Source organism: Rhagoletis zephyria, unplaced genomic scaffold (assembly GCF_001687245.7).
Source record: "Rhagoletis zephyria isolate East Lansing unplaced genomic scaffold, Rhagoletis_zephyria_1.1 Rzeph_scaffold_02367, whole genome shotgun sequence".
Lineage (NCBI taxonomy): Eukaryota > Metazoa > Arthropoda > Insecta > Diptera > Tephritidae > Rhagoletis > Rhagoletis zephyria.
The window spans coordinates 52,789-66,259 of record NW_016159451.1 but is presented as its reverse complement, the minus strand read 5'-3'; the positions used below and the strand labels follow the sequence as shown (position 1 = coordinate 66,259).

Here is a 13,471-nt window from a genome sequence, read left to right as displayed (position 1 = left end):
ATTGGCTGTGTGCGCTGCTGTGGAAGGTGCCGCCATTTGGTGGTAGTGGGTGGTATCGCAATTTGGGTTTGCGACCATGCAGCGCAACGCGGGCCCTCGGAAGTTCTTCGTCCAATCTCGGGTGGAGGCTGCTCTGTTTGAGCAGCAGGGGGCCACAAATGATGTGATTGCACTGCCAATGAGTCCGTAGGCCTGAAAAGACTCTGAGGTGATTCCACCCGTCGCAAGCATTGCACTTGACTGAGGTGGAGTTGGGGTGTAGTCGTCTCTGGCATACACAGCAGGTGTATGTTTCTGACCCTGGGTTTGACCCGATGCTAGCCCTGAGTAGAAGAACACGTAGTAAATGTAGTCCTATGTACGAACAACTTCTGAGATACTTCGCTGACCTAAACGGGGTTAGATCGACGAAACCACAGCGCTTGGTCAGGTAAAACCGGAGTCATTCCCGTACGTAGAATCGGCTGTCGTTGAAATGGCTTAGGGCTTTCGTTGTCGCTGCTTACGGACTTGTTCATGATTTTTTTTTAATGAGTTTTTTTGAAAATAAATAACCTGCAAAAGCTTTTGATGTGTTCATTTCCTCTCACATTCATCATGTCTGTTGGTGTATAAAATATGTATGTATATTAGAGCGAGTCAATTTGTATACGAGGAATCTATATCTGAACTTATATTTTTCTTAAAACTTCCACTAAGGGGCGCAACAATGAAATTTTTTGTCATTTTAGACTCATAGTTTCTTCAGAAAATTTGCTTAGAATTATACGCAGAATCCTGCTATGATAGACGCGCATAATAAAAAAATTACCCTCCATAATATATATATCTATATGTGCTTGAACACATGAGCACATACTACTTGTATGCATGTTAACCCAACTGCACAGTTGGCCAACATACATACATATGTGTTACTTTCATGGCTCTCGCATATGCAAATGATGCGCATACATATTTACAATTAACTTCGTTTTATTTTAGCTCTGTGTATGTATGTCCATCTCATTTACTTTTTCCCCACTTATTCGCTCCATAGCCTAAAGCTACGTTTTTGAAGTTCACACCGATATGTATGTATGTACATATGTATGTACTTACATACGTATGTCAATTCCTCCTTTTGTGCATCAGTGTTTTAATGACTAAATTTAGAAGAGAGACTAGGCATACGCAATGAATCGCAAAAGGTGAAAATTTCATTCTCACAAGCGCTTGGAAATATATATATATGTACACCAATAACATAGATTCTGTGTGCATTTGACGGGCTCAATTTTAAGTGAAAATAAAATCGACTAAGCTGCACGTCATATGCACAACAACACTCAATAATACACTCCAACTAGTTTTTAATTCCAATGATTTTACAGCCCCAATCACCGTTTTTTTAGCTCTTTTATGATAATCGTAAGTCCACGAAAATTAGTCTACATTATTATGTATATACATACACATAAGTAATTTACGCCAAGCAGATTTAAAGGGGATTATTATAATTATCAGTTTGTTTTTTTTTTCAAATAAAACTGGTAAAATTAATATTAATGAACTCACCTGTATTTGCAACTTCACAGGGCAATCGTATTGTATCGCCAGCAACAAATTTGAATGTCTCCGAGCGTGAAATAAACATTGGTTCGTGTTTGCTCATTAGATTAGTTGACGCGCCGACTGCAAACGAAAGGAAAAACAAAAGGAACGCATTAATTAGGAAGATTTGCATAATTGTTTGAATGAAAAGGACGTTCATAAATGTGTATTCAATGTACATACATATGTATGTATGTATATAAGTTTATTCACGAAAATGTATTCGCTAAATTCTAAATAAGCTGCATTTAATGTAAATTTCTTAAGCACTGTATAAATTGGCTGAGGGCAAGAAATATCAAGCAGTTGGCTATTTTGAAGGCAATTCAACCAGCAAATTAATTATTTATTTGCATTTGCATTGTTGGTTTATATGGCATTGAAGGAAAATAATCGTTTTCCACATCAGTGCCGCAAGTAATGCCTAAAACTATTTATCATGATTAAATTAAACGTTCACCTCTGTTAAGCTATTTGTTTTGGCTTTTCACTTTGCTCTCACGTAGGTTAGTTGCTTTGCGGTCTACGTGGCACAGATCACAGCTTTCATATATGTATGTGTACATTAGGGTGGTCCAAAATAAGAAAAGTCGGAATTTTAATGCTCTCGCCCCCTAGGATTACTTATTCTATATCGAAAAAAGTATACCCCTACTATTTTTTTTTTTTTGGAATTCAAAAAATATTTAGAGGTCGCTCAAAGCGCTCAAAGTTTTCCATGTATTTTATATGGGGAAAAACAACTTTTCGTGGAAATGGTATTGTATTCTTAAAAAAAACGGAATACTCTGGTTGTCTTCATGAGACTTCCAATAGCAATATACCAATTGTTTATTTAACCATTTTTTAATACTAAATGTGATTTATTTATCTTGCATTTTCTGGCATTTTCTATGGGTTTTGGCAGACTTATCAAATATAGTTACTATGAAAAAATGGTAAAAAAATAATCGGGCATTATTCTGGGGAATCTCTTAAAGAGAAAAAGAGCTTTCCGGTGGAAAAATATATTTTCAAGGGTTCTTACCATTTCTACGGTAAGTTGATTTTCCCCATATAAAATGCATGGAAAACTTTGAGCGCTTGGAGCGACCTCTAAATATTTTTTTATCTCAAAATTAAAAATATAGGGGCTTAGAAAATCTTAGGAGGTGAGAGCATAAAAATTCCGACTTTAATTTTTATGCAGGCATTTTTAGACCATACTAGTGTGTGTATATCGGTATGTGAAGTAATTTTAGAGATCTCTTATATATTTAGTAAGGTGCTTACCTTATTTTAAAATGTTAACTGTGCAACTGTCATTATCAAGAAATTGTTAAATGGTCACATTTTTCCTCTAACAGCATTGTTTAAACTTTTATTTCTTAGCGAGAAAAAACCGGAGTTAAAAAGATTCCTATAGATGGAAAAGTGTATTTTATGNTGTAGACAAATACTCCATACTTACAATATTGAATTGACACTGGAAATTTTTTTTGGGTTTATTTTCGACAACGTGCAAAAAACATTGGTATTATAGCGGAACAGATAAGATTGGGCAAATAATTTGAACCATATTGGAAAGCAGGAGCTTTTTTATGAGGCATTTATGTATATTAAGTATGTATGTATTTTTATTATTATGCCTGTACACTTTTTATAGTAAACGCGGCGAGCAACATTTAGCTTATTTCAAATGCAATAAATAATTTCTAACATAAAATTTATTACTGCGGAAAATAATGATTCTAACCACAAAAATCTTTATTAATTAAAACATTTTGCTTTCCACACAAAAAGATTCGAATGGTTGGCAAATGAGATAAATCTAATAAGAGCATCCTAAATATTTATGAGCTATGATAATCTGCATATGATTTGCGCGAAGACAGTAACACATACATATATAAAAGTATATACATATGTATGTGCATGTGTGCATATACAGATAAAAAAAATGCAACAGCTGCATACGAACAACTAGAAGCAATACCCTGCAGAAAATTTGTCTAGCTCAGAACTAGCGTAGAACTCTAGACCCTTCGCCGACAGTACTAGTTCTAGCTCAATACCCAAGCAATGCCTTCAACTGCAACTTTGCAACTAGTTTTTTTAACCGGTTCCATTTCGGACGTTTTGTTTTTTTTTTATAAGAGAACGTCTTTAATATTCGATTTTTTGATTTTTTCCCCCTTCTTTTCGTTTAGAGATTCCAAGTTTTATACATCGTTTATTGGACAAAAGGAATTTGTTGTAAGCGGGACGCAACGATTTAAATTCATTAAATCTGAAAAGCCATTTGACCGAAGATGTTTGAGTCGGAGGTCTTCTCGCTGAGCTAAATTTCGTATTGTACGAGAAGTAAGAATGTGTACACTACACCACAAATTTCTACCTTCCCGCTCTGCAGCCGTTTTGCACTAGTTGAGCGATAGTTCTAAAATATGTAGTTTGGCACTAGCGCTTTGCCAGACTGTCTCTAATTTTTACTGCAGGGTAGCATCAAATTTATGTTTATACACGCCTACATATATGTACTCAGATAAACTTGTATTTGTATTTTCTGCAGCAACATGTGGCCAAGTGATGCTTGCGTATATGTAGATAAAGTTATCAGCATATATGTATGTGTGCATAGTTTTTCCATATGCATAAACATAAATTGCGCATAAATTTGCTTGGTGTTGCATATGTAATTATACATGTATATGTATATGTATATGCATATGTATATGTATATGTATATGTGTATATATAGCTTATACTTCACACCTAAAATGACAAGTGGAATCGATGTTAATGCCTTGGGCAACATGTTTATCAGCGCCATTGTCACCGAAAATATATATAAGACTTATGCATATGTATGTATGTCTGAATACACATGTTGTTCATTTACTTCAATAATGTCATAACTGGAAAAAATTAAAACTTGAGAAAACGGCTTTTAAGCTTTGAATTTATATGTACTCCCATAGTAAAAATTAGTACATACCATATTTGCAAATTTGGATTATGAAACTATTGAAGTAAATGAGCGATATGTATGTATAAGTGCTCATGGGTTTGCTCATATACTCCCTGCAGTGAAAAGCCAAACCAGTCAGTAAAAATACCAGTTCATTAACCAGAATGTGCTAAAGCGATGGCCTACCAGTTCGACAATTTCGAAGAACCCTATTTCAAAAATCTTCGATAAACTTATATACATTTCAATAACTTTCAGCGTCTTGCTTTTATGTGGCAAGCACAATAATCACTGGAAGTTTGATAGAGATTGCTCGTACGGTTACCGATATACACATATGTGGTCATAAGTAGGCGGTACCACGCCCATTTTCCAAGATTTTATCATAAACGTATCAAAAATTTATAATATTCTTATTTTCGTCTAAGTTCATTTTAAATAAAAGTTTTTAGTGAATAGGCTTAAGTAGTTACTAAAATATAGCAGTTTTCGTATTTCTGGAAACTACCTCTTTATGGGAGGTAGGCGTGGTCATTGTCCGATTTTTCCCATTTTCAGTACCGTTCTACAATAAAAAGAAGTACACATACTAAGTTTCGTTAAGATGTCTCAACTTTTACGCGAGTTATCGTGTGCACAGGTGGACAGACGGACGGACGGGTGGACATATAGTCATCACTTAATCGATTTATTTTTTATTCTGATCATTTATGTATATATTTGTCCATATCTATCTCGAGTCAATTGTTATGATGCTACTGGTATTTCTATAGTAGATGCTGATGCATAACCTGACAATTGATATCTCGTAGGACACCGCCATATTAAAAATACCACTCACTAACATTGAAAAAGAATGGAAAAGTAAACCAGTAGTATTCTAGTTCACAGCCAGTAGCTTTCCTTGCAGGGCTATCAACCGCAGTGAGAACAACAAAAAAACACAACATATATAATATGCCTCAAAGCCAACCAAATCTGACGGCATAACACTGCTCGCTCCACTGCGATGCTGTCTCTAATTATGGTATGTCAGTTATTGCAAAATTCCCCATGAATATATTAATTTGTGATTTACTTCAGTCCAACACTGCAATGCGCAGTGTTTCACCTTCAAGCACTTGTGTGAGTATGTAGGTGCATGTGTGCATGTGTAGTGTAGTGTATTATATAGATTACGAGCAAATCTACATGCATTCAGATTATTTATGAGCCCTGATGGCACATTTTCCATGTACATATGTTATAATGCTCATAATTAATTCGCATATCGAATTTGTGAAAAGCTCAATTGCTAGCGCGTTACTTTTAAGTGAAAAGGCCCTATCCAAAATATTTGTTTCTATACAAACTTTTTTAAGACTGAAACTAATTCAGCAATCTAAATTAGGTCAGTAATTTTCGACACTGAATTCGTTCAAAACTGTATATTGCAAGAAAATAAGTTAGAATCTTGCCTGCATTAAGAAATAACTTTATGTACGTACAGCCTGTGGCAATAGACGCGCAGATATAGAGGTGTACGCCCACATGTAAATGTACATATACGCAGCCATGAAGTATTCCCATTTATATTCTATTGTATGTGCTGATATTTTAGAACTTTCAACTTCCAAAACAGATGAGTCTGTGATATGACATGGCGTATGAGTGACATTCGTTCTTGCCACAAGTAATAAGAACGCAGAAGTGTATTTCATTGAATGATTACATCACTTGTTGCTAGTATCAGCATATCTGATTAAGACATTACTTTTGAAAGCATGTCTAAATGAAGAGATACGAGTTCATTAAACTATCATTGCCAGTTGTTGTACACATATTTGTAAATGTTCTAAATAAGTATGCAAGGGAAGGCATATGAATACAAACTAAGCAATTGCTTTTTTTTAATATGGAACCTTTTACTCGATTTATTCAAATAAATTTAAGCAAAAGGTTTGAAATTTCAAGAAAAAGCAATTTCTTACACCAAATTTCCACTAGGCATTGAAATGGCAAAAAATATATGCCATTTGGAAATGAACTTAATGGCAATTTTTGTAACGTAACGACACGAATATTTTTTAATACCCAACTTTGTCATTTGTCATTTTTGCCATTTTTGCCTAGTGTAAATCCAGTAATGGTTTTTATTCATACGGCCAAATATGTGTGGTTGCTACTTAAATTCCAACATTTTTATTTATGGCTTATTTCTGGAAATATAATATCGATGGCCCTCTGCAATAACGACATTATTAAAAATTCAAAAAATTCAAATCCCGTCCCACTGTTAAGTGTCTTGTGTTTCTAATCCTTGTCTAATCCATGTATAATTCTTGCTGAAGTAGGTAATAGGGGTTATTGCAGTTAGTCGTAAGCATTCGACATGGATCAGACAAGCAGTAGGGGCATGCGACATTTAACAGTATAAAGACATTTTATTTTTCGAATTTTAATTATTGCACAGGACCATCGATATATATATTATTAAAAAACAGAGCAACAAATTAAAAATTGGTTTGGCACCGAGATATTGTTAGTGGTTTGTTATTTGGTGTGTGATAACTCCTAAAATATATATGGGACATTCCATACCAAACGGACCAAAGTTCTGCCCAAAATTCTATGCTATAGAAATTAACGTAAAATACTCGTAAATCTATTATGCACCAAATAAAATGTAGCAGAATTGAAAACTCGGAATTACTTAATTACTGCTGCGACTCTCAGACGGCGCCATGTGTGTAGTAAATCCGTAAATAAATTTGTCAACCAGTTTTTAGGGTAGCTGATCACAAATATGCCATCGAAATTTCGATATTAAAAATGGCGGATCCAACATGGCAGAAGATTTTTTTTTAGAACTTATCGGATTCACTTTGAATTTTATAGTCGGGGGTATCGGGGTCATTGATTACGAATCTGAATTCAGATTGGAGAAATTGCAAATGGCGGACGCAATACGGCGGACAAAATAATCGATTGGATTCCGTTAAAACTCTACAATTGCAGGTTCTTGGGATAGCTGATTATGAATTTTAAGTCATATTCGAAAATTTTAAAATAGTCAATACATACTACTCTACTATTTATCACGGCAGAGTTAAAATCGAACGTACGTCTCATCTCGTCTAGGCTAGAAGACCCTTACCATATTCGTTGGCAGAAATCTTCAATGCAGTGAGCTGTGACAGTTATTTCAAAAGAATAGCGTCTACAAAGCCAAAACCTTTCACTCAAAAATTTAATTAAAATACATTATAAGGGATACAAGAAAAAAAATTCTTGGTGTCAGGTGAAAAAGTGACGTTCTATCGTACAAGAGAGCAAAAGGAAAATGGTATTGTTTTTTGTTCGGATGTGCACGGCCTTTTTTTCTGGAAATGGGTCTTTCGATATACCAGCCAAATGAAGGGCATCTTTGTATATACAGTTGAAGATGTACAATTATATTACCCTGCTGACACCAAAACCTGGACATTATTAAACAAGTTGTTAAACACTAATGGGTCTCTGGTTTTAATGAAAAACTTTCCTGCTGTAGGGAACCGAAAAGATAAACTCAAAAATTTTCGATGGCCCAAAAAATAAAACTATTAATAAGGAATGCCGATTTCTTAAGTTGAATAAACGTTCTGGAACGTTCTGCATGGACACCGTTCGCTGAAGTTACTTAAAACTTTCTGAGAAATTATGAATAAAGAGAGACTTTAAACTTTAGGATGTTAGGTCCATCAAAGCGCACCACTTCCACAGTCATCCTGTATCGTAGAACAAGGCGATATTATAAAAGAGAGATACCAAGAACAATGGAAACATTTTGTGATGGCTGCCTACTGCAAAGGGATGAAACGTGATCATTCACGAAATTTGCGACGAAAGAAGTTACTATGCACACATTAATGTTATCAATGCCGTTTTTGATAAAGATTTGTATTTTTTCGTACAGGCCAAAATCTAGAAAACTACACTTTGGAAATAAATAAGTTAATAGATAGTAAAAATATATTTATGTAAAAAACACAAATTTCTAAAAGCTAAAAATGTTGTCTATTTCTCTTTTCCTAACTTGAAATAAAATATGTAATAGCTCCTTTGCACTGCCTGATAGTCTGATATGGGGAAATACTATATTAAAGGAAAACACACACAAAAAATGCACACAATATTATGTAAGCTCATTTTCGTTAATTAAAATTTGCATTATAGATCCTCTTAGTACAAAATACTTAACATTTTCTGTTGTGTAAAATACATAATCTTTTTAGCAATCGTATTAATTTAATTCAAACATAAACCAATTATTTTATAGAGATGCAATGCATGAAAATGCCATAAATTTCATCAAGGCTAATCTCTTTTAGTCGATCTGCATATTAAAACATCCTACAAAGTATTCCTATGTGCTAATATGCAGAGCTCTTCTGAAAATAAATACACACACATATTTACATACATGTCACATGCGTTCATACATACATGCAAAAGATAAAATATAAGGAAAGGAAGCCACTCATTTGGCTATTTGTAATGATATCTTCACAATTTGCATGTGCTAAACAAACTCATAGATACATACATTAAGTTTCTGGCAGAAATTTCAAATACATAAGTAATTTGTTGCAGTAAATTAAGAAAAAAAAAATGGTTTCAAAGTTGGCAAGATTCTTACTTTGCACAAAACTTAATGATATGCACAGATTATCGTTTACTTGGGAACCAGCATTAACACCGATAATAATTTCCGCATAGAAATTCAACGCAGAACCACTCTTGCCAGCAACTACTACTTTGGACTGAGTAGGAAATTGAGGAGTAAAGTCGTCTCTCGACGTACGAAAACCACACTCTATAAGTCACTCATCATGCCCGTGCTGGTATATGGAGCAGAAGCATGGACAATGACAACATCCGATGAGCCGGCTCTTGGAGTGTTCTAGAGAAAGATTTTGCGGAAGATTTACGCGCCTTACGCATTGGCGACGGCGAATATCGCAGACGATTTAACGATGAGCTGTATGAGCTATACAGACATAGATATAGACATAGTGCAGCGAATTAAAATTCAGCGGCTAAGCTGGCTTGGCCATCTCGTTTGAATGGACAGAAACGCTCCTGCACTGAAGGTATTCAACGCGGGCCATGATGCTGGTAACAGAGAAAGAGGAAGGCCTCCTTTGCGTTGGAAAGACCAGGTGGAGCAGGAAATGGCTTTACTTGGCTTTTACAATTGCCGTCAGTTGGCACGGAAAAGAAACGACTGGCGTGCTTTGTTTAACTCGGCCAAAATAGCTCAAGCGGTTACAGTGCCAAATATGATGAAGAAGAAGAAGAAGAAGAAGAAGAAGAAGAAGAAGAAGAAGAATTCATTGGAGATTTAATTTTCCAATCAATTTGAGATTTTTTTTAATGGAACCTTATAAAATTTGCCAGATACCAGTTGAGCCCGAATATTCAAATTTTTATTAGATTATATTTGATTACAACGTAAACAGGTTGCAACTTTAAAGAAAATCGTATCTCTTCTTCCAATTAATAAATGTTAAATAATAACAACTAATTGAAAAAAATTCTAGGATTCCCCCAAAACAAAAAAATAAATTTCATAAAAAAAATTGGAAATGTTATAATAATGTATATGTGTAAATCTAACAAGCTGTATACACGTTACATACACAATTATGGGTATATGAGCATGAAATGTTATTTTCACTTTTGTTTAGTACATATATCTTTTTTAAGTTTTCATTTAAAAACAATTTCACCGTGGAATATTGTTCTTGATGCAAAACTGATAATAATGCATTGTCTAAGATAAGTGTGGCACCAAATGTCACAACTCGTGAAATTTGCTCATAAGAATGTAAACCACACAGACAAAGAGGACGCTTTATTTCCCATTTAGCATGCAGATGTGCTCGAAATGTTAGCAAAAAAAAATTATTTAAAAAGTGGCTCTTAGACGTTTGCAACTTCCACTTAATTGTACTAAAACTTAATGCTCTATAAAACTGCATACTCAAAATTTGTCCAAAAACTATTTTTTTTTTTTTATTTCTGTTGATTTTTTTTTTATAATATGTCAAATTTTTATAGTGAAATTTTTTTCATTTAAGGGGCATCGTACAATTGTTTTCAACTATTTTTTAGTTTGGAACATTTATTAACTTGGTCAGAAGAATCGATTTTCTTTAAAATCTCTACTTTTTCTGCAATTTGCACTAACAAATTTAATATAAATAAATAAAAATGCGAATCCCGAGCTCAACTGGAGGGAGGGTATTGACTTCACTGTTATTAATACAGCTACGTACATACATAATTGTATACTCGTAATACAAAAGTAACTGTATCGTAAAACTTTCGAATTGTCAGTAACGGCTGAGAGATTGAAATTGCATTAAATTGAGACCGACCGGAGTCCAGGCATGTAAGCATGTATCAAAGAAAAAACGTAACGAAGAACGACATTACTTTATTACTTAATTTTCCAGTACGTTTTCCTATTGAGCTAGGAAAGAATTAGGCCTAAAGCCACAATTAATAATTGCTAGTTGCCTCCTCTAAACACAGCAATTTACAGCTGAATCGCAGGCAGTTATATCGGTATTCTTAGTGACAATTTGTGTATATCAATACATATATGAATATCAATTAGATTTTGGCTGTGCGAACATCTAAATAATAATATAGTTAAAAAAAAAATCCAATGTAGCAGCATATTAATTTCAATCGCAAAAATGCCCCTTTGAAAGTGCACAATTTAGAATGACTGACATTCATTTCAGATCAAGAACACAACAAATGTACATACAAATATTTTGGCGCTTAAATTTTTGCCAATTGTTTGGCCAAGCTTCTCCTCCAATTTTCGGTGTGCATCTTGATGGTTTTATACAAATGGAAGGAGCTACAGATTCGATCATTGGCCCTAGCAACATCTAAAAAGATCTGAGTGTATTTGGCTCCTAAAAGAAGCTATCGAAGACCATACATATAATATTTTCCATTTGAAGCAGACATAAAATATAGATTCCACATTTGTGTGTTAACATCAACTGACATATCACTAAGTAAAGGATAACATCGGCCAAAAACTTACACACAAGCATATGCCCACAAAAATGCCCAGAACTGCTTTTAAAATTCCAGAATTTGTTTGCCTTGCCACTAAAACTGACTTAAATGGATATGTGCAAATAATTTTAAATACAAAAAAAAACCACAAATAACTTTACAAATAACATTACAAATGCTGGACAGCAAGGATGTAAGGCGTTATCCTTGAGCCAAATTTCTTCAATCTTGCAAATTTATTCAAATGCTGATATGTTGGCTTAACTTAATTACTTTAATTGAGTTAAACTTGTTCAGCTTATGGCTTTCAATCTTCTTGGCGTTATCGTTATTTCGATTTTAACTTATTTCTCTATGTACATATAAATATAGGGCGGCAGCAATTTGTCGTAAATTTAAATTTTGCTGTATGTCGTGCTGTTCGGAGCAACAGTTGCTGTAGCTGAGTAGCTGAGACTAGCTAGCGGCAAGGACGAAGAAAATAGCCTTTTTGTTTCATTTCCATCAATTAGTTTACGTATCTCATTGAAACGTAATAAATCTTTAGTTTAGCAGGCAATTCATCGCCACAACTAGGCAAAACATGGCTTATGTATATGGATATAAGTAACTACATATGTATGTATGTATGTATGTATGTATGTAAGTATGTATATGCAAAGACAATTATTGTACGAGTTGTTGATCGACGTTTTGCGTGCTTCTTCCTCTATGTATGTGCTCTGCGACGTTTTCATGCCTGTACGCTCGTATGTGCTAACACCAATGGGGCTGGCTATAGGCTAGCAACTGTGAGCTCTTCACGTTTGTCCGAAGATTTTCATTTTGAAATTCTAATTTAAATTGAATTTAATTTGTCACAGACGTGGCAAATTGGATAAAGCTATTGTTAGCAGCTATGCATCTTTTCACAAGTGTCATTGTGCACTGTCGTGTACATTTACATATACATGGTCAATTTACGGTAAATTATTTGTACACGATTTATTGGTTATAAATAAATAAGACAATTGTGATTCGACTTGTTCTTATTGATTTGAGAGGTAGTTATTCTAAGGCGAAAAATTGTTAAATATCCTTTGGATAATTGTTTTCGATTCGAAAGTAATTAATTTTCAATGAGACTCTGGAGAAAAGAGGCAATTAAATAGAAGCTCAAAGTTTGCGTCGTATTCTCCTGTATTTTGCCCGTGCTTGATATTCGTTATTTCAACCCATTAACGTTTAATAAAAATGACATACCTATGAACCAATTGATCCTGGCATACAATCGTAATTTTTTCCGTAAGCAGTTATCTGTATACATATATAGGTAAGCTATATATAAAATACGCGATGGGATTTTTTGTCCAGGACAAAAGAACTGCATCGTTCGCTCGATTTTCAAAAATTAGGTGTCAGAGTAAAGCCTAGCCTTGGCCTGTAGATGTGCAAACTGGTTTTATTTTTTCGAAAAGAGTTGCCATATGTTAAACAATTAAACACAAATTATTTAATAATCGACACCATCAGATCCGAACCGTTCGTTGGATTTTCAAAGGGAGATATCAAATTAAATCGATTTACCTGTTGATGTGCAACAAGGCTGTTCAAAAAAATGTAATTCAAATGATTTAATAAGTTAAATTAAATATAACAATATGGGTGTCAATCGAAATAGTTTTAAAAAGGCTTTATTTCTTAACTTCAGGTAGAAGCGTTGCCATCTGTTTCCAAGCATTTCACGTTGAATGCACTATGTGGAGCAAAGCATTTTGGAAGTGTTTTTTTCAGGCATAACTGTTCGCTATAGCTGAAGAATGCCGTCTCTTAGGACGTGACTAGGGTTGCCAGATTTTGAAACGGAGAAAGGAGTACATTTATATT

At 34.2% G+C, this 13,471-nt stretch overlaps 1 protein-coding gene across 1 annotated transcript in view; it reads right to left on the bottom strand.

Annotated features, from left to right (window-relative positions):
* Positions 1-1,557: 1,557 nt before the first annotated feature.
* LOC108366669 (uncharacterized) overlaps positions 1,558-13,471 on the bottom strand; it is a gene marked incomplete at its 3' end in the record, with an annotated part of 44,474 nt that continues 32,560 nt past the window's right edge. The window contains exon 3 of the mRNA XM_017621129.1: positions 1,558-1,674. Coding sequence (XP_017476618.1) covers positions 1,558-1,674 — 117 coding nt within the window. The remainder of the gene's footprint in view (positions 1,675-13,471) is intronic.